The 21,944-nt window shown below is 52.5% G+C and overlaps 1 protein-coding gene across 9 annotated transcripts in view; it reads left to right on the top strand.

The window, feature by feature from the left end:
• Positions 1 to 21,944, top strand: part of LOC116943482 (protein diaphanous homolog 2-like) — an 80,732-nt gene that overhangs the window by 39,751 nt on the left and 19,037 nt on the right. For 8 of the 9 annotated variants that reach the window (XM_076067848.1, XM_076067843.1, XM_076067847.1 and 5 more), the window contains 13 exons: positions 205 to 315; positions 731 to 849; positions 2,384 to 2,500; positions 3,389 to 3,507; positions 4,418 to 4,482; positions 5,258 to 5,374; positions 6,296 to 6,631; positions 9,851 to 9,965; positions 15,222 to 15,323; positions 17,066 to 17,160; positions 18,420 to 18,521; positions 19,824 to 20,063; positions 20,569 to 20,698. In XM_076067848.1, the coding sequence (XP_075923963.1) occupies positions 205 to 315; positions 731 to 849; positions 2,384 to 2,500; positions 3,389 to 3,507; positions 4,418 to 4,482; positions 5,258 to 5,374; positions 6,296 to 6,631; positions 9,851 to 9,965; positions 15,222 to 15,323; positions 17,066 to 17,160; positions 18,420 to 18,521; positions 19,824 to 20,063; positions 20,569 to 20,698 (1,768 nt within the window). The remainder of the gene's footprint in view (positions 1 to 204; positions 316 to 730; positions 850 to 2,383; positions 2,501 to 3,388; positions 3,508 to 4,417; positions 4,483 to 5,257; positions 5,375 to 6,295; positions 6,632 to 9,850; positions 9,966 to 15,221; positions 15,324 to 17,065; positions 17,161 to 18,419; positions 18,522 to 19,823; positions 20,064 to 20,568; positions 20,699 to 21,944) is intronic. The other variant, XM_076067845.1, reaches the window with a different exon arrangement.

The raw sequence follows: 21,944 nt of genomic DNA on the forward strand, positions 1-21,944 counted from the left end.
TATTTAATGCGCCAATTCTTAATCGTTAAGCGAACCAGTAGTGGAGCAACAATTCTCACAATGAAACGTATCGATCAGACATGCGACATTTCGTATGAAAGGACGTCCAACATCATAGGGACAAGGTTGAGCGAGACGGAATTAGGAATCCACGAGGTTGGACTGCTTCCCGGTTTTGACGCCGCGTCCCGTATCCCCGCGCAGGTCGGCTGCATGCAGCTCATCAACGCCCTCCTCACCTCCGTGGACGAGCTCGACTTTCGGTTACACCTGCGCAACGAGTTCATGCGCTGTGGCCTCGTCGACATTCTGCAGGTGAGCCTCCTCCCTCCGCCTTCCTCTTCCTCATCCTCCAGGGAGTCTGAGCGAAGTTCATGTGGCGTGGTGCCGTCGGTGTACCGCTGATGGCCGACGTTTCGACGTTCATGTCGGGGTGGGTGATCGTACGAGCTGGTGGATGGCTTCAGGATTAGCCTCGTGGTGAATGTCTCAAACGCCGCCACCGGCCAACGATCCGAGCAGACGATTGGACGCCTGATAATCGCCAAATGGCGCGTAAGCGTTAATTTGGGATTTAATCGTTTCCAATGATGAGCCGCAGCGAATGTTGACCACCCACGCTCTCGTGCGCCGTGCCGGCCTCCGTAGGCGCTCGCCAACAGCACTTGCCCCAACAGTCTATTGAAGGTTATGCGGGGGATCTTTGTCTTTGTCCGCGCTTTGTGAGCAGGAGCTGAGGGACCTGGAGAACGAGGAGCTGGACGTGCAGCTGCGAGTGTTTGAGGAGAACCGCGAGGATGACTTTGTGGAGCTCTCTCACCGCTACGAGGACATCCGCTTCGAGCTGGAATATCCTTTTCCCGAGTCCACCGCAGCGCGCACGTCCATCCCACACACACGGGGGGCATAGTGGCCTGCAGCCCGCGGGGCCGAACCGGCCCACGGCTTCGTCTCTCACGACCCCGGTCACCCACACGAGGCCTTCCGCTTTGAAACGGCCGCAAAAAATATTTTTTCCGCTTGCTGCAAGCATCTTAGCAAGAATCGGGTACCAATCATAATAGTCACCAGACTGTGGTGTGCGGGCATTCGTCTACACACTTTGGAGTGAGGGCATTAGTCTACACTCTGTGTGGTGAGGGCATTAGTCCCACGTTGTGGAGTGAGGGCATTAGTCTACACACTTTGGAGTGAGGGCATTAGTCTACACTCTGTGGGGTGAGGGCATTAGTCTACACACTGTGAAGTGAGGGCATCAGTCTCATGCTGTGGAGTGAGGGCATTAGTCTACACTCTGTGGGGTGAGGGCATTAGTCTACACTCTGTGGAGTGAGGGCATTAGTCTACACTCTGTGGAGTGAGGGCATTAGTCTACACTCTGTGGAGTGAGGGCATTAGTCTACACTCTGTGGAGTGAGGGCATTAGTCTACACACTGTGGAGTGAGGGCATTAGTCCCATTCTGTGGAGTGAGGGCATTAGTCTCCACGCCATAGAGTGAGGGCATTAGTCCCACACTGTGGAGTGAGGGCATTAGTCCCCACGCCATGGAGTGAGGGCATTAGTCCCACACTGTGGAGTGAGGGCATTAGTGCCACGCCATGGAGTGAGGGCATTAGTCCCACGCTGTGGAGTGAGGGCATTAGTCTCCACGCCATGGAGTGAGGGCATTAGTGCCACGCTGTAGAGTGAGGGCATTAGTCTCACGCTGTGGAGTGAAGGCATTAGTCCTACTCTGTGGAGTGAGGGCATTAGTCCCATGCCATGGAGTGAGGGCATTAGTCCCCACGCTGTGGAGTGAGGGCATTAGTCCCATGCCATGGAGTGAGGGCATTAGTCCCCACGCTGTGGAGTGAGGGCATTAGTCCCATGCCATGGAGTGAGGACATTAGTCCCATGCTGTGGAGTGAGGGCATTAGTCCCATGCCATGGAGTGAGGGCATTAGTCCTACACTGTGGAGTGAGGGCATTAGTCCCCACGCTGTGGAGTGAGGGCATTAGTCCCATGCCATGGAGTGAGGACATTAGTCCCACGCTGTGGAGTGAGGGCATTAGTCCCATGCCATGGAGTGAGGGCATTAGTCCTACACTGTGGAGTGAGGGCATTAGTCCCCACGCTGTGGAGTGAGGGCATTAGTCCCATGCCATGGAGTGAGGACATTAGTCCCACGCTGTGGAGTGAGGGCATTAGTCCCACGCTGTGGAGTGAGGGCATTAGTCCCACGCTGTGGAGTGAGGGCATTAGTCTCCACGCTGTGGAGTGAGGGCATTAGTCCCCACACTGTCTCTCGTCGAGGATGCACAACTAATGGGCGATGACGCGTTACAGGTTGACGTTACTTGAAGGACATTTGTGCGGCATTCCCCTTGACTGCCCGGCTCACTGACGTGCAGGAGGTCTTCCAGATCGTGTCCAACATTGTGAAGGACACGTTGGCCGAGCCATACTTCCTGTCCATCCTCCAGCACCTGCTGCTGATCAGAAACGACTACTTTGTCAGGTTAGTATTATTATTGTTGTTGTTGTTGTTGTCTTTCTTGATCTCCCATTTTTGTTTTCGATCGTCATGAACACCTCATTTGACGGTGGTGTGACCATCAACCGCTTAACAACATCAGCAGGCCGATGCCGCGCACCACCTTCAGAAATGAACAATGAAAGACACGCCACGGTAGAGCGATGGCGACGATGCAACCCAAACTACGGACCACACAGTAAACCCATATGGACCCATAGAGATGCATAGAGACTCGTCGTGATGCATTAAAGGCAAACCAAGGTGGTGCGGCTGTGGCCATGCAACCCACACTGTTCGACCGTTCGCGTAAAACTGCTGAAGTCTGCGCTCCTTGAATGGAGATGGAACGGCAAAACTACACAAGCTCTCTCCTGAAGCCCTCTCGTCGTAGCCAGCAGTTCTCGACATTGGCATCAAGCCTCAACATTTTGCCACGTGCAAGGAGAAGAGCAGCGGTGATTTATCCAGTGCTGAATAACGGCCCTCCTCAAGGACACTGCCATCTCACCCGCCGGTATAGTTTTGAAGCTGATTAACGTTTCCAACAAGACACAAAAATGTGTAAAAAGCACACAGCCTCTGTACATTATGCAAAAAACATCCACATTTTTGCTGAACAAGTGTATTGTGGTGCTCTTGTACGAGGTCACCATCAAAATATGCCTCAACAACTGTGACAGACTGGCGACGATCGACAACCGTGGAGCGGTTTCGTCCTCCACAAGGCTCGTCAGCACAGTACGGTCGCCCAATGCTCACTGCGGCGGTCTGCCCCTGGCGGTAATGGCAGTGGAAGCAGCGACATGGTTTTTATAAGTGATAAGATAACAAAACGATGCGTATGCACGTCCCATCGCCCGACTTTTGCAGGCCCCAGTACTACAAGCTCATCGAGGAATGCGTCTCGCAAATCATCCTGCACCGGAACGGAGTGGACCCCGACTTCCGGCACGGAAAGCGCTTCCAGCTGGAAGTGGAGCACCTCGTCGGTGGGTCCCCAGCGCCTCCCGCGGGCGGTCTCCTGTTCATCCACCCTGTGTGGCCCACTCACCGCCCCACTGCGCTCCACCCACCGCTCATTGTGTTCTGCTCACCGCTCGCTGTGTGCTACTCATCCCGCATCACTCCTCACGACGACTGACGTGCTCGCCACAAGGTGACGGTCAAATCGCCGCGGCACTTGTGGCCGTCTAGGTGCACTGTGGCAAGATGTGCAGTGTCAAAAGTCTGGCAGAACTAACCCGAATCTCCTCGTGGTGTCCTCAGCTGATTGCTCTCATCGACACATCGACCAGAGTGGCAAAAATGTGGCTTTGGCCTGGTGTAAGGGGTGAAGTTGTTAACCAAACAACCACGGGAAAAAAATCAAATCTGTGCCACTCACCAGTCACCATGCACCCACGCCATGTCACTTATCAGCTGACCAAGCACCACTCACCGCCCAGCCAATGCCACCAACCGTCATCATCATCAGCAACCAAATTCTATCCACTGCCGGATGAAAACTTTCCCAATCCACGTCCATCTTTCACGGTCGATAATGTATCAATCCATCTAAGCCGATGTCATCACTCCATCTAACTAACTATTTGTCTTCTACCAATTAAGGCCCACTGAGCCATATAGCTCTTTTTCAGAAGCGACCTTGTCACAAGTGATAGCTCAATGAAGTGGCTTATCATTACGTGGAAATTTGTAGCAGACAAATAATCTCCACTCCGGCTGCCGCTTGGTTTGGAGTGACTCGCGCAAACCGGCCCGGGGACCAGGCCTGAGGGCACCCGTGAACGGCACCCGTGCCTCGCCGTCACGCAATGGGCAGACACAAATCATTCGCCCACGTTTGTGTGACCCGCCCCCACGTCGGGTGTGAACCGCTGGACCGCGTGCCTCTTCCAGATGTGCTGGTGGACAAGGCGAAGGTGGACGAGAGCGAGAGCAAGGCTGCCGAGTTGGCCAAACAGGTGGGAGAGAGCAACTGCTCGCTTAGACCCTGAGTTGAATCGCTCGGCGAGAGTAACGTTGCATATTAAAACAAAGGTTTTCCGTTATATTGTGTTGGAAAAAATATTTGCTGGCTGGCTGACACGCGGGCAGGCAAGTGCCCCGTGGTGGTGACGTCACCGCGCACATGTACACGGTGACGTCACCCTCCACCTCGGAAGTGTATCTCGCGCAAATGTACGGGCAGTGCGAGTTTATATCTACAGTATATAAAGATACTGCTATGCTGTCCAACATGAAATATAGCTCAGCAGGTTTGAGCCTTGGATCGTGCTTGGATGGACAACCACCATTCATAAATGATGTTCAAGCAAATCTGCTGGACTACGTGCTGGCCAGCAAAGGGCAGTGTGACAAATACCATTGTACTATACTTACCTGCCCCCCCCCCCCACATCTCCCGCTCGAACCGTCGTGAAGTATGGCCAAATAACTCATGAAACAACTCGTGAAACGGGTCATTAACCAACTGCTACCCAAAGAATGATAATACTGCACGCGCAATGTTACACCCAAAACGTGATTTCAAGACGGCGAGAGGCCCATTGCTCTGGTCCTCCCATCAGTGCCTTGCTTGCCACGTGGCATTTATTTAAGCAGGGAAACAACCCCGCGCGGCAGTTTCGACTTGGCAAGTTCTCTAAATCAGCGGCCGCCTAGCCGGCGGACACGTGTGCGCGCGGTCGGGGCGAGAGTAGTAACGCGTCGCGCGGTTCCCGCGCGTGCCGTGCGCAGCTCGACGCGGAGCTGATGGCGCGGCAGGAGGCGCAGGTGACGCTGCAGAGGCGCGAGGCCGACTTCGAGGCGCGCCTGCGAGAGCTGGAGGCCGAGAACCAGCGGCTGCGCCAGCAGGTGACGGGATGACGGGCGGCACGACCGCCGGCGCCACGGTTGCAAAGTGACCGGTGGCCCGCGGGGTGGTGCGGCCACCGCTGATGTGCCCCCTCCCCCACCGTGAAAGTTGCCGGGGTGGCCACGTTTGTGGGCTGCGTGGACTTTGACAATGAAAATGGAACAGACGCTGGAGGAAGCACGGAGGAGCGCATGCTTGGGGCTGTCACGGTCGTAGCTCCAGTGAAAATATCTCGCGAGCGGAAGCAAAGTGTGATAGATGCTGAAGCGGGAACGCCTTGAGACAACTTACAAACGTACGCACATCGTTAAATGGGACGCGAGCCATTGCCTGTTACATATCTCTTTGCCGAGGACCAAATCACCGACCTCGCCAGCTCTCGGAAGTTAAGCATCTTTGAGCCTAGAAAGTGCTCATATGGGCGACCACCATGCATGAGGTGTTGCAGGCTGCGGGAATACGCGTGTGGATGTCAGAGGGCAGGTGCAGTTAAAGACATTATTGCACCGTACTTCTGTGGATTGGCAAAGTGGCTGTACAATCTATTCTTGCGTACGGCAGAAATATGGTTCAAGAGCTAGATGCCAATGTTGAAGTCTGCTAGTCACAACGAGAGGGCTACAGGAGAGAGTTTGTGTAGTTTTGTTGTTCCTACATTGAAGGAGTGCAAACCAAAGTGCTTTACTATGTGGTCTATAGTTTGGGTTGCATAGTCACAATCGCGCCACTGTGGTTTGGATCTTTAACTTCCCGTTCATGAATGAGATTTGTGCATCGGCCTGCTGATGCTCTGATGCTGGCCAGCTCCGGTGTCTTCGAGAAGGCATGTCAAAGGGAGGAGGTGCGATGTTTGGGTCGTGATCGTACACTCACACACGCGCGCAAGTCTCACGGGACGCGCGTTATTCTGTCCCGATCAGCAGGGCCAGGGCATCCCGGGCGGTCCCATGCCACCGCCTCCGCCTCCCCTCCCCGGTGGCGCCGTGCCACCCCCGCCACCTTTACCCGGAGGCATTCCCCCACCTCCTCCCTTGCCTGGCATGGGAGGGCCTCCTCCTCCTCCGCCGCCGCCGCCTCCACCTGGTTGCGGCCCACCCGGGCCCCCTCCTCCGCCGCCCCCCTTTGGCAGAGCGCCCCCCATGGGAGGGATGGCGCCGTCGCCGCCGTCTCTTCCAGGGGCCCAGCTCCCTCACGGCCTGAAGCCCAAGAAGGAGTACAAGCCGGAGGTGGCCATGAAGAGGGCCAACTGGGCCAAGGTGAGAGGGGCCCTCGGTTCATTATTTAAATGTCGTAAGTTTAACAAAAAAAAGTTCCGATTTGTGTCCTGATTGTGCTGCCAGTGTCGTGCAATGAGACGAATCCATTCGGATCACTGTAAAACAAGCGGAACCCCCGCGCCCATACTAGAGAACAGCCCACATAAGTGGATTTCACAGAACTATGACGCATCTCTTCCGGTGACCACTGATGCACACGGTAAGGGGGCAGGGCTTTCCCACCCACTCTGCTACAGAGAGTAATGTTCATGGCATGAGGGTCAAAGCAATAGTTTAATCATCCGTGCTGAAATCTATTGAGATGTAGGTGCAGTAACCAAATTTAATCTCAGGGTATATTTTTGTGCAATCATTGGTGACCGCCACGGATATCAGTTTTGGTCGTAAGTGCATTTACAATCGGTCTTTAATGTTCGCTGGGTCTCTCCGATTCGGCGACCCGGACAATATTAATGCACCCGGCATACCACATCCAGTATACCTCTCACTATGCGCTGTTGCTACCAGTCACGTGCTTACTCCAGTCAACCTTCGACCCGGCACATTATAATCAGTGGGGAAATTAAGCCCTGCCTACGATAAACTCTGCACATTGGTCAATAACACTGCGTGGTCTTAAGATGAAGAAACATTTTTTTTTTCATTCGGCTACGTTTCGGGCAATGCTCCTTCTTCGTAGCAATGATATGTTGCGGTCGCTGTGCCTTGAAACAGGGGGACTTGTAACCGCGAATGCGATCTTAACAGCCAATTTTTTCGCAGACGCACGAAGCGGGCAGAGCGATGGGCGGGCAGCAGTCGTTGTGTGTGTTTGCGCGGGTGCGTGTATGTATGCGCGCCTGTGTGCGTGTGCGTGCGGGCGAGCGTGCGGGCACTCGCCCGCACGCTCTAACACAATGTTGATTGCTCATTGTGCACTCTCTCACAAAAGCCCCGCACTCGCTCGCTCGCTCAGGGAAGGAACAGCCTGAACTAATAATATCAGGAAGCGCCGAGATTTTTGCCGGCGCGTGGTGACTGGAGTTTGGCTCTCACTCAGCTCAAAACACCGTTAATGTTTTCCTCAATTTGTACGTGATTTGTCAAGTGTGAGCTATTACCGTTAGGTGTTCAACAGTCGGTGGGGCGGGAGGCATTTCGTACGTGTTTATATATTTAAAAGGCTGTTATTATGGTTTGTACAGTTCCTCTGTTAAAATATATTTAAGTGGTAGAAAGTGGCCTGGTGGCTCGGAGGTCAAAGCGTTGTGCCTGCACCGCTCTGGTCCTGGGTTTGACTCCAGGTTTCGGCTGCTTGTGTTAACACTGCGTTCACAAGTGTGAGCGAGTTGATGGTCTCTGCAATGACTGCACAAAACTAGCATCGCAACGTATTTACTTCTGCACTTAATGTGGCTAAATTCCAGCTCCTTTGAGATTTTAAAATATCCGTGTGACTGTCGTACGATAAACGTTATCAGGGCGGGGTTTGGAAAGTGCTGCCACATCGCGTAGAACAGTGGTGACCTGAAACGAACTCGGGGGTGGTTTTGTGATATCTGCTTCTGTGGGCCGTTTTCTAACATGGAGAGTTTTCAGTACCTCTGCGAGAGTTTCGAATAGATTCTCTGTCTCTCGACCTGATTGGTGACCGGGCCTTTATGAGCTGACCACCAGGGTTTGAAGTCCGGGTTTCGGCCGCCTATGAATTAATCGGCTTTTCTCCAGTGTCCGCACCTCCGATTAGCACGGTTGGTTACGTACAGTGCTAAAAAAAATCAGCATACATACGTAGCGAGTGGATGGTCAAACCCCGGCCACCAAATACCCATCGCATTACATTTGGTTCTGCACTTAATCTGGTCCAAAATTCCTGCTCTTTCGAATAACATAAATTTAAGTTTGACTCTCAACGCGATCAACATTACCGTGTAGCAGGATAGTTTGGAAATCGCTGCCTCCTTACTGTGTGCATTTAGGGTCAACTTGAAGGGATCTGGGGAGTAGTTCTGTGATATCTGCTTCTGTGGACCCCGCTCTCGAACACAAATGGTTGCTAGAGTTCCAAATGGATTCTTCGTCTTGTGAGTGGTGCTGGTAGCACAATCGGGATACAGTGAGATATCAAATATTGACATGCACACACATTAGACAATTCAGTTACAAGTAAATAGAATTGTGGCTATTTGTCCATTGTTGTACATTTTTTACAGCTGCCACCTTCATCCCTGGGGGTACATGTTTCACTTGAGACAACTACGTTACTTTACAAACAGGACCATCATGTTCCAGTTACGCTCGTGTACACAGCAGACTTACATTACAGCATTGTGGCACATGCTAGGCGGTGTGTGTGTGTGTTTTCCAATTAATTATTTGAATATTTTACCTGGCTAAATCCCGGGAGAAGCAGGAAGGGTGCCGTGCCAACTGACCATCGGGGGTTTTGAGCGCACCGGTTCAGTGCCACTCATCCCAGGGTTGTTTGGGAATAGAGTGGGGTAGCCACGAGCCTTTAGAAGTCACGTGGCGGAGCTGGTCAGAGTGTTTGTGATTTGGAATGGAGAGCTGGAGTTGTTTTGAGAGCAGAGTGCCGAGCTGGGCGCGATTAGAAATTAGGCGGGGGAAGCTGGGGATTGTTTAGCAGGGAGCTGGAGTTGCTTGAGTGGTGTAGTAAGTATCTAGGAGCGTTTGTGTGGACAGAGTGTGGAGCCGTGAGTGTGTTCAGAAGCCGGGCGCTGATGGTGCGCATCTGTGATTGGTGGATCACTGCACAAGTGTTGTGAAACACCCTTCCCGTGGGGCGTTGGGGAGCCATACCCTGGCTTGCCAGGAGAAGGCAGTATAGCAATAATGTGGACTCCACCTGTTCTGTCATTGTGGGATAGAGTGTTTCCCCCTCGCACGTGTGGATTTACTCCAGTTGCTCCGGATTCCAAATGTAAACGCTCGTCTGTGGTTCCTCCTCGCGCCTCCAGGTCGTTCTATCCCTTCGGGAGCGAGGAACGAATGGTGTGCGGCGGTGGCAGCACAGCGTTACAAGTTGAAGTTGAGAAGTGATGCGGATAACTGGGATTGACGGGAGCAGAGTGGTGGTGGTGGCGGGGTAGTAGGTCGTGATTGTTTGTGGGTGACGGAGGAAAGCGGCAAATGTTTTGTGGCGTCGGTTCCAGCCGTCGATGCGCAAGCCGGTCGACGTCGTGCCGTCTTGCCGTGCAGATCCGCCCGCAGGAGATGGGGGAGAGCTGCTTCTGGACGCGCGTGAAGGAGGACAAGTTCGAGAGCCCTGACCTCTTCGCGAAGCTGGCGCTCAGCTTCTCCTCCCAGACGAGGCGTAAGCCGCTTCACTCACATGAGCGCCCACACTTGTGTGCACACACACACACCCACACCTGTGTACGCACAAACACACAGATAGGCCTCACGTGGTGACAGCGTTGTGAGATTAAGCCGCCATGAGCCGCATTCGGCCCACAAGGCCGGAGGTTCCCTGCCCCTGCTGCGCGGCAGAGGTAGCATCTCCCGAGGGTGATAACGATCGCGTTACGCAGGAATTACACGCCAGTTGCAATGGATTTGTCGTCGAATGCATAGTAAGCTGGCGCGCGCAGAAAGAACGTTGTATCCGGCGAGACTCCGGAGAAACCCACGTACGCCTGTCGTGTTCATCACTGTGATCTCTGCGGTGATGCGGCCCATCGGCAGGGCGCTCGCCGCTTTTGCAGAGGTTCACGGTTCGAGTCCGGTGGCCCACCCTGGTGTTTTACTGTGGGTGGGTGTAATAACCATAACAACACTAAGCATCGTCTGCTTCGCGATGGACGTGAATGATCCCCCGACGTCATTAGCAAGAGTCCGCCACTGTGTGCCAGCTTCAGGGTTCACATCAAAGTTTTAATCGGCACTGCAAAATACTCAATAGGGATTACGCACAGCCGCAATTATCGCCCCCTACTGGTGGACTAAATTCCCAGGTCGCTCTTGCAAATGAGACTCGTGCCGGTCGTTTGAGTTCTCACCTGGTTTAAACAGAGTCAAACTTGAAACTTGCCCTTCTCAGCAGCACAGCTCATTAAAAACTCGCACGTGAGAGTTTTTTTTTTTGCCTTTGCCGTGAGTGTACCTTGACGCAAGCTGGGAAACCTATAGCATTAGCGGAAAAGACCCCACGCATTGTGTCACTGATGTTACCCGTGTGTGTGTGTTTTTCGTCCGTTAACTCGTAAGACATGGGTCTCTCCTGTAACCTCCCGCCAGCGAGCCTCGACGTGCACCTAGCATTGGCACGAGCGCCCCTCTGACTTCCACCACCGCCGAGTGGTGAACGGCGGCTGCTGAGCCCAGCAGGCTGCGGGCCGCGGCGTTTGCCGTTTCTCTGAATGTCGAGGCAGGAAGGAAGCCTGCTTGTGTGCGTTACGGGCGGGGACGGGAAGCAGGACGGTCCTTCTCCTGGCTTGCTTCGCCTCCTCATTGTTTTAAACGGAGAAAAAAATAAGAACTTTGACCGAAAGGATTTTTTGTTGTTGTTTCCGTATACATATCAGTTTCCCTAAATTGCGCTCAGATCTATAACTCACAGCCCCAGCGATTTATAATCGCGGCCCTTGATCGAGAACGTAGATGGCTGTACTTGCACAAACAATTCATCGTTATCGTAGATATTAATTAAAGCAATTATGTCGCATCTGTTAAAACATTCCTGAGAGCCCCCCTCTGTTTATTTAAAATATGCCGATTGTGCGTTAAACACATGCTTGAGCGTTACGTGGTGACGGAACTAATGAGTGCCTGTGTTGTTGTGTAATTAACCATTCCACCTGACCCCCCGTGTCTCCTGCACCATGTGTTCGTGTGCACGTGCCCCATGCCTGCATTGGGCCCTTACACCCCCCCGTCCCCTACCCCCCTTCCACCCCCGCCGACCCCCGACCCACAACCCCCACGTCCCTTCCGCTACTACCCTCTGCAGTGACGGGGAAAGGTCAGTGCTGCTTGTGTCGTTTGCACAGTGTGGGGGATCTGCTGTGCTGGAGGCTCATGGCTTCTAGTTTAACACTTTGGTAGTTAAACACATGGGCTCAATTACAATTGTAATTTCTATTGCAGTTAATCATAATAATTAATGATAATGCTTTTATATTGCGTCATTCCTGCACATTGAATCTCGCAGAGCTGTGTACTTTGTAATGCGAGCGGACTTCGCACGAACACGCGGGAAATTACAAAGTGCGGGGCAGGCGGCCACAACCGGTGCCAACAATTACTCAAGCTCTGTGGTCCTATCTTTTTTGGGATGTTTGACCAACTCCGTCGGTGAATTTCACTCGTAGTCTCATTGTAATGAGCTGACTGGCGCTGCTGTAATGGTAATTATAGTTTTGTATAACAACACTTGAGTAGTTCTAATCGTTTCAGATAACAACATTTGAGTAGTTATTATAATTGACCCCAGCTGTGTGTGTTGTGTAGACACTTGCTAAAACTGTGCTACACACTATATCCTTTACGGTTGGAAATTAAATCGCTTTGTAATTTTAGTTTCAAGTTAGTGACTTGTATTGGACTATTGGGGGACTGTACCCCATGTACAAGTTACAAAAATGCGCATTTGCGGCTTCGTTGAGTCTTTGGGAGTGATGTTTAATCGAGCGAACAACAGTGGCTTTATTAAGCCACCAAAAGCACGCCGCTGGAAAGCAATTGGCTCAGACGGCCGGTTGGTCGATGGACGTGAACGTGAAGTTGTTTTTTGTCCTTGCGAAAGCGACCCACGTCTCTTCATTGTTGATTAACCCTTACATTCTGGAGCGGTGGCACCGCCGCGGTTTAGCGCGCTCGCGCTGGGAACGTGGCAGCCCCGAGTTCGATTCCCGACCACGGCTGACATCAGTGGCTGGTGACATCCGAGAACCGATTTAGCCCCTCCACCCACTTTAGCAACCCGCATTGAGCAGCTTGGGTGACTTATCGTCGATTAAACCCCATGACCAACGTGCCTTGGGGGAGGAGGCCTTCATCCAGCAGTGGATTGACAAAGGATGATAATCGCTTTGACCGAAATGGTACTGTTCAACACGAAAGTAGCGCAGTTTTAGCTTGCTGTTCCATCCTCTTGATCCTCTCTGTGTTTTGACATTCTCACCGTTGGCTAAATGCCCTAACACTGCTATGTCCACTGGCTCTTGCTTAACTACCGTGTGCCTTCCTCACTGATGCACCGCCCCCCTCCCCGTCCCGTCCCCACCCCACTCATCAGAGTAATTACACCCACAGTAATTTCCTCTTCTCTTCTTGTAATTACACTGCCCCGATTTTAGTTCTGTCAGCTATGACTTAAGGGTCCCCGCGCTGCTGGTTTCACGATCGTCGCTCGATAGCAGTTTTCACACGGGCCAACAGAGAAGAGCTTCCCTCGCCCGAGTCTCAAGGCTCCTCTTTCAGGAGGGGGGGTCCCTGCAACGTTGGAATTTTGTCGGCCACGAATTAAATTCACGAGCATTTTTTGCTGCATGCGGGAGCAAAGCGGTGAACCCAGGGGAGAAAAAATATACGCTCTGCAAGACTAGGGGCTAACACTCGAAAGATCCACACAGCTAGATTCAAGAATCCATTTCTGTACTGCCGTCGAACGGGCCTACCTCGCAGCCCAAAGCCACAACATCTGGCCACCCACCCAGTCGCTCATCAGGAGCGACCCTGCTTAGCTTCCAAGGTGTAAATAAAGTCGGATACTTTCAGGGTGGTTTGGTTCGCATCATCACCACCGTCAACAGCTATGGTCAATCCACTGCTGGATGATGGCTTCGCAAAGCCATCCCCACCTAGGGGTGCCATGGTGGCGAGATGTTAACTCCCTCGCCTGGTATGTAGGAGGTCGTGGGTTCAATCCCGATCCTAATGCCTGTTGTATATTGGGATTTTTGCACGTTTTAGCCCATGATCGCGTGGATTTTTCTCTCCGTGTCCTCCGGGTTTTCCCTCTACAGTTAGAAACATGCGTTTAGAGTATTTGGCTGTGATAAATGACCACGAGATAAACCACTTCGTTGGGCTATCATTTGTGGCCAGGTAGCTACTGAAAAAGAGCTCGATAGCTCAGTGGGCCTTACCTGGTAAAATAGTAATTTTTTTGTTGTAGTTTTAAAAAACATTTTTTGTAATTGTTTGTAAAAAAATCTCTCAACCCTACGACGTAACAATCCACCTTACAATGTAGACATTTTGTTATTTACGGCTTGTGCACATATGGAAAGTTGGGACGGATAACACGGCGAGTGTTGGGTGGGGGTGGCGGCGGGTATTCCGCCGCTGCTCCTCCAGCTCGACGGATTCACGGAGTCTGCCGCTGGGCCAAAGGTCAACGAGACACAAATGGGATCGCGCCATTCCCCCGGGGGCCTCCTGTCCACTGCTGGATGCATCTCGGCCGCACGCGGCGCCCTCCTGGGACGACGCGGGATCGGCCTGGGAAGTTACGCATAGCGTGTAAAACCTTGGCGGGTTTATTTTCTCGTAATTTTCCAGTGTGTTAAGTCGTGTGTATGGCGGGTAGAGAGAAGCGTTTATTTGCGTTTCGGGGAGGGGTTTTTGCGCTTGTCTTTCGAGCACCACGTGGCTTTACAGTCCCTCTTCCTAGAGAATTGGCAGAGATCCTGCGCACCGCACTTGTGATCCAAAGGTCGCGGGTTCAACTCGTTCTCCTGGCACGGCGGTTGAAACAACGGTGCAAGTTTCTTAAATCCAACCCCCCCGCCCTCACTTCTGTCCACCCAGCGCTATAAATGGGTCCACTACAGTAAAGTCGATCGGCAGATCGCGTGTGGCGAGCAAAGCGTGGGTACTCCCGCCTCGATCAAGATGTCAGTCCGGCCTGAAAAAGAGTTGGAGATCTTCAGAGCTCCCTCAAGTGAAGGAGACCCTTCCGCCAGCCAGGAGTGGCGTTGATGCAAGCAGTTTCAGGGCTGCCCCATTGCCTCATTTTTTTGTCAAAGCACCCCACTTGGCTTGGCACTCTGTAGATTCCCGGACAATAGAGAGATGTAACACCCCCGTGTCGCTTCTAGGGGCCACGGGGCGTCTCGCTCACGCGCGCCGGCCGCTTTTCCGACCCCGCCGGGGGCGCTGCGCCTAGGTGTACTGACGCGAGACGAATGTTTGCTTGTGTCCCTCTGCTCTCACGAAGCCTCGGATGCTAGCTCGCTGGAGGAAGAGCCCAGTGAGTGGTGGAACACCGTGTGGTTTTTACATTTTTTCCCGCAACGTGATCTCCAGAGCCTCCTTTTCCTCCTCCACCCCCCCGCCCCTCCCCCGATGCCTCCAGGCATTTCCCATGACACCGATTTCACAGAATTAGGTAGTTCCGTCCTTTGACTTTGACTCTCCGAGTTGTGCTTTTTTTTGCGGTTTTACTTGGAGCGATTTTTATTGCTTCTCATAAAGCACGTGGTTGTCTCAAAACCACCACATCGTGTGTCTACTCTAGCGTCGATGTTCAGAAAGCACGGCGACTACCGATAGCTTTTGTCAAGCAGTGGATGTTTTTTGCGAGCGCTGCGTTGCGTGCGGCCGTTCACTTTGCGCTCGTCCGCAGCTAAGAAGGAAGAGGACGAGGTGGACGAGAAGAAGTCGCTGGCGCACAAGAAGAAGGTCAAGGAGCTGAAGGTGCTCGACCCCAAGACGGCGCAAAACCTGTGTGAGTGGCTTCGCCGTGTCGGGACCACCTCCGGGCAGGGCCCTCGGCCCGGAGCCTTCCCCCACGTCCTTGGCCGGTCACCAGTGGCGGTGCTTGGCATAAGAAGGTCTCGTTGGCGAGATGTCAACTACCTCGCCTGGTATACATCCCGACTCTGACGCCTGCTGTATATTGGAGTTTGCGGTGTCTCTCTCCCCGTGGTCGTGTGGATTTTTCTCCAGGTCCTCCGGTTCTTCTCTGCACATTTAGAAATGTGCATTTAGAGTATTTGGTTGCTATAAATTTCCACGTTATAAGCCACTTCGTTGAGCTATCATTGGTGGCCAGGTCGCTTCCGAAAGAGAGCTATATAGTTCAGTAGGCCTTACCTAGTAAAGTAAAAAGTAGTTTAGTTTAGATAAGCAAGATGAGCAAAAGTTTAGAGCCCCAAGCAATCCAAGGGATCCCGGATGTATAAACTAAATTGTGGTGAACAATATCCTTATAATCAACAAGCTGAGCAACTTACAACACCAGCTCTTCATCTCTCTCATCTATGTTTTTTTTCTGGGCCTCTCTTCTCACAGAGGCTAGAGAGGGAGACGATGGCATCTCTTTGTACTGTGAAGAAGAAGGGCCATTGCCCAAACCATCGCCCAAACCATCGCCCATTATAAACTTTTTGAGGCAGTGTTAATCGACGAATGTATTGAGGTATTTTTTTGTGATCTGTGCTTGTGCACCATTGCTGATGCAGCGTCACCACCACATACTATGTGGCACAACGCTGCCAACCCGCCACCTCCGTGCCCATTTTGTTTCACAAGACCGTTGCTCTGCATGCAATGGTTTTGTAACAAAACAAAAATTGCCGATTCAGGTTCGCGATCCGACTCTGGAATCAGTTCTTCTGTTAACGATGTGGCGGATGGGCGCCTCCAGTGGCTGTAATGGTCGCATGAACCTATTACGTAAAATCGATACGGTATAATCATTGTCATCGGCCGTGAGCAGTCCGCTGCTGGATGAAGGCTTCCCCAAACGATCGCTAGAAGTGGGGTAGCCCTCATCCCACAGTGGATTGACAAAGGTGCTGCACAAAAAATACACAGAGTTGTCTTCCTTTGTCAACGGATGTATAGGTATTGATATTAATCGATTCATGGCCAAATGTGTAGTAAATAGCACTTCGGCAAGGTGGTGGCGCAGTGTTAACGCTTGGGTTCTATTCCCGACTCGGCTGTTTTTTTTGCGTGGAATTTACATCTTCTCTATCTGTACATTAAGAAAACATACCGTGTCGCTGGTGTTGGCCAAACATCTCAATGCTGAAAACTTACAAATTGCTCAATTGGGATCACACGGTAGCAGCATTTCTCCCCTCTTGTTAGAAAGCTTGGCAGGACCCTTCTGAAAAAGTCTTGAGACTCAGTGAGGCCTTCCTGGGTAAACAAGCAGACTTATAATAATACTAATAAGACACGGCCGTAACTCTGTGTGTCTAAGTGACCATTGTAGGGCTCGACGTGATGGCCTGCACGTGCGCGTGTGTGTGTGTGCGTGTGCGCATGCGTGTGCCTGTATGCGTGTGTGCCTGTATGCGTGTGCATGTGTGCGTGCCTGTGTGTGTGTGTGCGTGTGCCTGTGTGTGTGTGTGTGCGTGTGCGTGCGTGTGTGTGTGCGTGCGTGTGTGTGTGTGCGTGTGTGTGCGTGCGTGCGTGCGTGTGTGTGCGTGCATGTGCGTGTGTGCGTGTGCATGGCAGCGATCTTCCTGGGCTCTTTCCGAATGGACTACCAAGAGATCAAGAGCATCATCCTGTCCGTGGACGAGGAGCGAATAACAGAGTCCATGATCCAGGTCAGCGCCCCACCCCTCTCCTCCATTCTCCTCACACTACTGGACATCTGTGTCGGAGATCTTTATAGCTCATCAGATTCCTCCAGTATAACCAAATATTCTGATTCACTTGCACAGTGGACTAGTAACTCATCATCATCAGCCATGTCCGTCGCCATCTCTCACAAACCTGCGACGTAACAATCCACTTGGCGCCTGCACTTGAGCCGATTCCTTAGCTCCATCTCCCCCCACCGGTCGACCTCAATCTCGGATTGCGTTCAATTCCTTGGATGGCGCTCCGTTATTGTTCACGAACCCGTCGTGACGCGGCCTGACCCCCAAGCCCCGCTCGCTGCTCTTGCAACCAGTTTGAATGATGTCATTATCCCGCGTACGTTCTCTGATCCACGTGTTTCCCTTTCCGTCTATCATTGTAATTCCAAGCGCACGCACACACACACACATATATATTGCTTCCTTGTGCGCTTTTCACATGTTGTTTCGTTTTTTTCTCGTGAACGACCGTAACAAAAAAATTCGACGAAAAATAATAGTGGCGTTGGTGAGACTCGCCACCCGTCGCTTGCTTTGTTTTGTTCTCGGGTCTGTGTAACACAACAAACACGGAGCTGTGAAATAACATCGCCCCCAGGCGCTGTAATCAAATAAACAATAATTACACAAACACTTCCGCAGTGTATTCACAAGTCTGGACAATGCGCCCCCCCCCTCCTCCGTAGCCGTGTTTACATTTTGCTACAACAGCCGAGTGTGGCGAAGCGGCCGTGACCGCGAAAGCGGCGACCCGAGCGAGCTGAAGTCAGTCCCCGGGGCGCCAGGGCTAGCGTCGGTGGCGAGTGATATCCCAACCAGTCCTGGGCTTCCCCTTTCACCAAACCTGCACTGACCAGCGTGGTGAAGTATGGTCAAACAATCCCGATGACCGACGCGGGGGTTTTGGGGAGGCCTCCGGGTAGTTTCTGTACAGCATCTTGAGGCACGGGCGTCTTTTGGACGCCGCCTATATCCCATTGTATTGTATGGGATTGGCATGGTCATCATAATCAGCCATGATCAATCCACTGCTGGATGAAGGATGTAAATGACTTATTTTACTCTAAGGAGTGGTTGAGTTTTAATTGAAGGTCTTTTCAAAGTTGGGTCAGTTCCACGCTGCCTCTGGTGACCCTCAAAATCGGGGATGCCTTTGAGAGGGGCGATTGAACAGAGGGCTTGTTGGGGGCTTCCGCTAATTGCGTGTCTTCTAATCACTGCAGAGTCTGATTAATCAGCTGCCCGAACCGGAACAGCTCAGTGCCCTGGCCAGCCTGAAGAACGAGTATGAGGACTTGTGCGAACCGGAGCAGTTTGGCGTTGTCGTAAGTACCCCACGTGTCAAGGTTGCTCAATCACTAAGCCACTGGATCTCTCTTTCGGCTGCCACCCAAGCATTGGTCTGAACCCCCCGGCAAAGAATTCCTTCCAGCGACGCGCCGTGCCCAAGCCCACTTCCTTGCCGTGGCGGCAGGCGACACGATCACGTATCGAGCGCGTGTGTGTCGGCCGTGCGTTTGGGACGTCTGTTATTTTCCGCGCGGGCTTTGACTCGCACAGTACGCGCTTGTGCAGCGTCAGTGTAGACACGCGTTAGGAATGCGTTGGGGCGGATAAACAACATACGCTTAAAGGTTGTGCTGGACATTGTTATTTGACATTGTTATCCAGCCAGAGATAGCGCTATTTACGTTGCGTGTCTCTGCTGTGGACCTGCAGGCCGGCCGGTGGTGCCAGGGTCTTTCTACTTGCAAAGAACGTTTCATTTGTCAAGTGTTTGTTTAGGTTATTCAGGACAAAAAAAAGTCTTGTTTTTTTTGTTCCCAATCCATCCCAAATTTGCTATCGATATCGCGTCACTTCACGAGACGAAGCATCCATACGGAAACCTCGCAGAGCAGTGCAATCCGTGGAAGTGGGTATCACAGAGCCACTTCTGAAATCCCTTTAAGTGGCCTCTGATCTACACAGCAGCGGGCAGTACTTTTCCACCCGCCACGCTACAGAGAGTAATGACGATTTCATGACTGTCAAACTGATATTATTAATTATCGAGGCTGAAATTATAGTCAAATTGAGTGCGGGCGTGCAGAACCAAATGTAATGCGATTGCTTTTTTTCGTGCAGTCATTCGGTGACCGGTTTGTGACCATCCACTTGCTACACTTCAAAATGCGGTGTAAACACAGGCGGCCGAAACCTGGATTCACACCCAGGTGGTCAGCTCGCCCTACCACCGAGGGTAGCGTTCGCCACGTGACGGTCACACCAACGTACTTTCCTTTCTCATTTCTGGATATTAGCCAAGTTAAGTGCAGACCCAAACAAAATTCATCGTCGCCATCATCAGCCCTTGGTCAATCCACGGCTGGATGAAGGCTTCCCCAAGCCACCACCGTCCTGCAATGCAACAATCCACCTGCCACCGAGCCGATTTATTCGCTCCATCTCCTTGGTGTCCGCCGGACGTGTTCCTTTCCTTGGCTGCCCCACTCCGTCATTATCCCCTGACCGTACAAACAAATTTCACTGCGCAAAAAAAAATAACAACCGACAGTAAAAGAAAACAAATATTTTGTTTTAACCTCTGTCGCCGCCCCCCCCACCCCACCCATTCCTTTTTGCAGATCAGCTCGGTGAAGAGGCTACGGCCACGGCTCAACGCAATCCTCTTCCGGCTGCAGTTCGACGAGCAGGTTGCCAACCTGAAGCCGGACATCGTGGCAGTGAGCGCCGCCTGCGAGGAGATCCGCCGCAGCGACAGCTTCTCCAAGCTGCTGGAGCTCGTGCTGCTCATGGGGAACTACATGAACGCCGGCTCGCGCAATGCGCAGACCTTCGGCTTCCAGATGGGATTCCTGTGCAAGGTTGGTCCGCCCGCCCGCCCGCGTTCGGCTAACCTCGCGAGCACCGACTTGCCGTGCCTGAGCATTACCGACAACGATGACGACGGTTTAGTTTGTTGCGTGTGTTGTTGTTGTTGTTGTTGTGATTTGGTTCCAGTCGTGCAGTCGCGCTCTTCGTGATGGGAACTCTCGCTGAGCAGTGGATCACTCTGTGCGTTAGACAAATTGGTCTTTGGCGATGCTGCTTCTGCTGCTGCTGCATTGGCAGTGGTGCACAAGCACAACGAACAAAAAACAACCCAACGCACTCGTCAACAAAACTGTGGTCTTAAAACAAAATAAATCTAATCGGCGACGTTTTGAATGATGTCTCATCGACAGAGAGTGGCCCAATAACAAAACGATGCTGGGTTGCCAGGCGTTGTAGGCAAGAGCCTTGCACGGACACGGTGGTTGCTGGTTTGGAAGCGTTCGGCAAACTCATATGAAATCGTCCTGGCGGTTGCCCCCTGCTTTGCCGTCGCAGCTGAAGGACACCAAGTCCAACGACCAGAAGTTGACTCTGCTGCACTTCCTGGCGCAAATGTGTGAGGAGAAGCATCCGGACGTCCTGCGCTTCACCGAGGAGCTCACGCACGTTGAGAAGGCCTCCAAAGGTGGGTGGGTGGGTGGGTGTGTGCACGGGTGGGTGGGTGTGTGCGTCTATGGGTGCATGCGTGGGTGGGTGCATGCGTTCGTGCGTCGGTGCGTGCATGGGTGCGTGCGTTCTCTGGCAAACCAGGGCCACTGTGACACCATGCACGTTCACTCTCCTCCTTAGCAGTACATCACTGTTATGGTAGCCCCCTACACTACAGCTGGACTGCCACACCCCCCCCACTCCCCCCATCTACGAGGAGCTTTTGCCGGTCCTGGGTCAATCGCTTCTCCCTCCCCACACATGACATTGCGTGCTCATTGGCCAAGAGGAAGCGCAGGGCGTGGCGAGAAAGAGGAGACGTGAAAGTGACAACTCGGACGGCTTGAGAACGTGCCGCGTTGTGGGGGTGTCAGCGCTTTTACTAACGTGGCCGCACGATAACTCGAGGAAACAATAACCCCATGTGAATGCAACTTTTTTGTAAAGCTTAGTTGCTGTTGGGAACGTGTACCCTGTTGCAAACCGGACAAGTCGGACTGTTTGCAAATATTCAGACGCGTTTTGCCCTGACAGCTACCCATCTGCGACCGCATTGCTAATAAATAGAAGGGCGTGTTGGTAAAGCTCGACAGAGTTGGTGCGTGTGCACGATTCTTCTTCCTTGTTTTTAAAACGACTTGCCGCTTTGTGGATGGAGTGTTTTCGCTCCACGAAACGCACGCTTTCATTGACGCGCACGCACGTAGTTCCCATGCGCGTGTGGTGTTTGCAACACAAACACTTGTGTAGAAAGGAAGGGGTGGTGAGAGGGTGGCTTTTGTCCTCTTTTACCGCCTGTTTTACCGGCCTGGCAGAGGGCAGAAGATCGTCCTTTTCGTTGTCAAATGCGCAAGCGGCCTGTGCGGCGTAGTGCAGCAGTCCCCCCCCCCCCCCGCTCGTGATTTCCTCCCATTGAGAGCCACGGTGGCGAGCGGCGAGCGAGTCACTTCCTGCGTCCGTGCTAAGTGGAGTGCCAAGGCCCGCGCTGAGCGACTGAGTTCACGCCGCACAGCTCGCGCTGAGATTCTGGATCTTCGTGTATTTATTCTCATGATAATTCTGAGCTTTTGGGCAGCAGCAGGACGGTGGCACCGTGGTTAACGCTTGAACCTCGCCGCAAAAAGGGGACTGAGTTTGAGTCCTTTCTGTGTGGCGTTTGTACGCTCTCCCCTTGTTCTGAATGGGTTTCCATAGGTTCTCCGGTATAAATACATATTTTTATT

This window comes from Petromyzon marinus, chromosome 18, assembly GCF_048934315.1.
Source record: "Petromyzon marinus isolate PM22_M1 ecotype Great Lakes invasive population chromosome 18, UKy_Petmar_22M1.pri1.0, whole genome shotgun sequence".
Classification (NCBI taxonomy): Eukaryota; Metazoa; Chordata; class Hyperoartia; order Petromyzontiformes; family Petromyzontidae; genus Petromyzon; species Petromyzon marinus.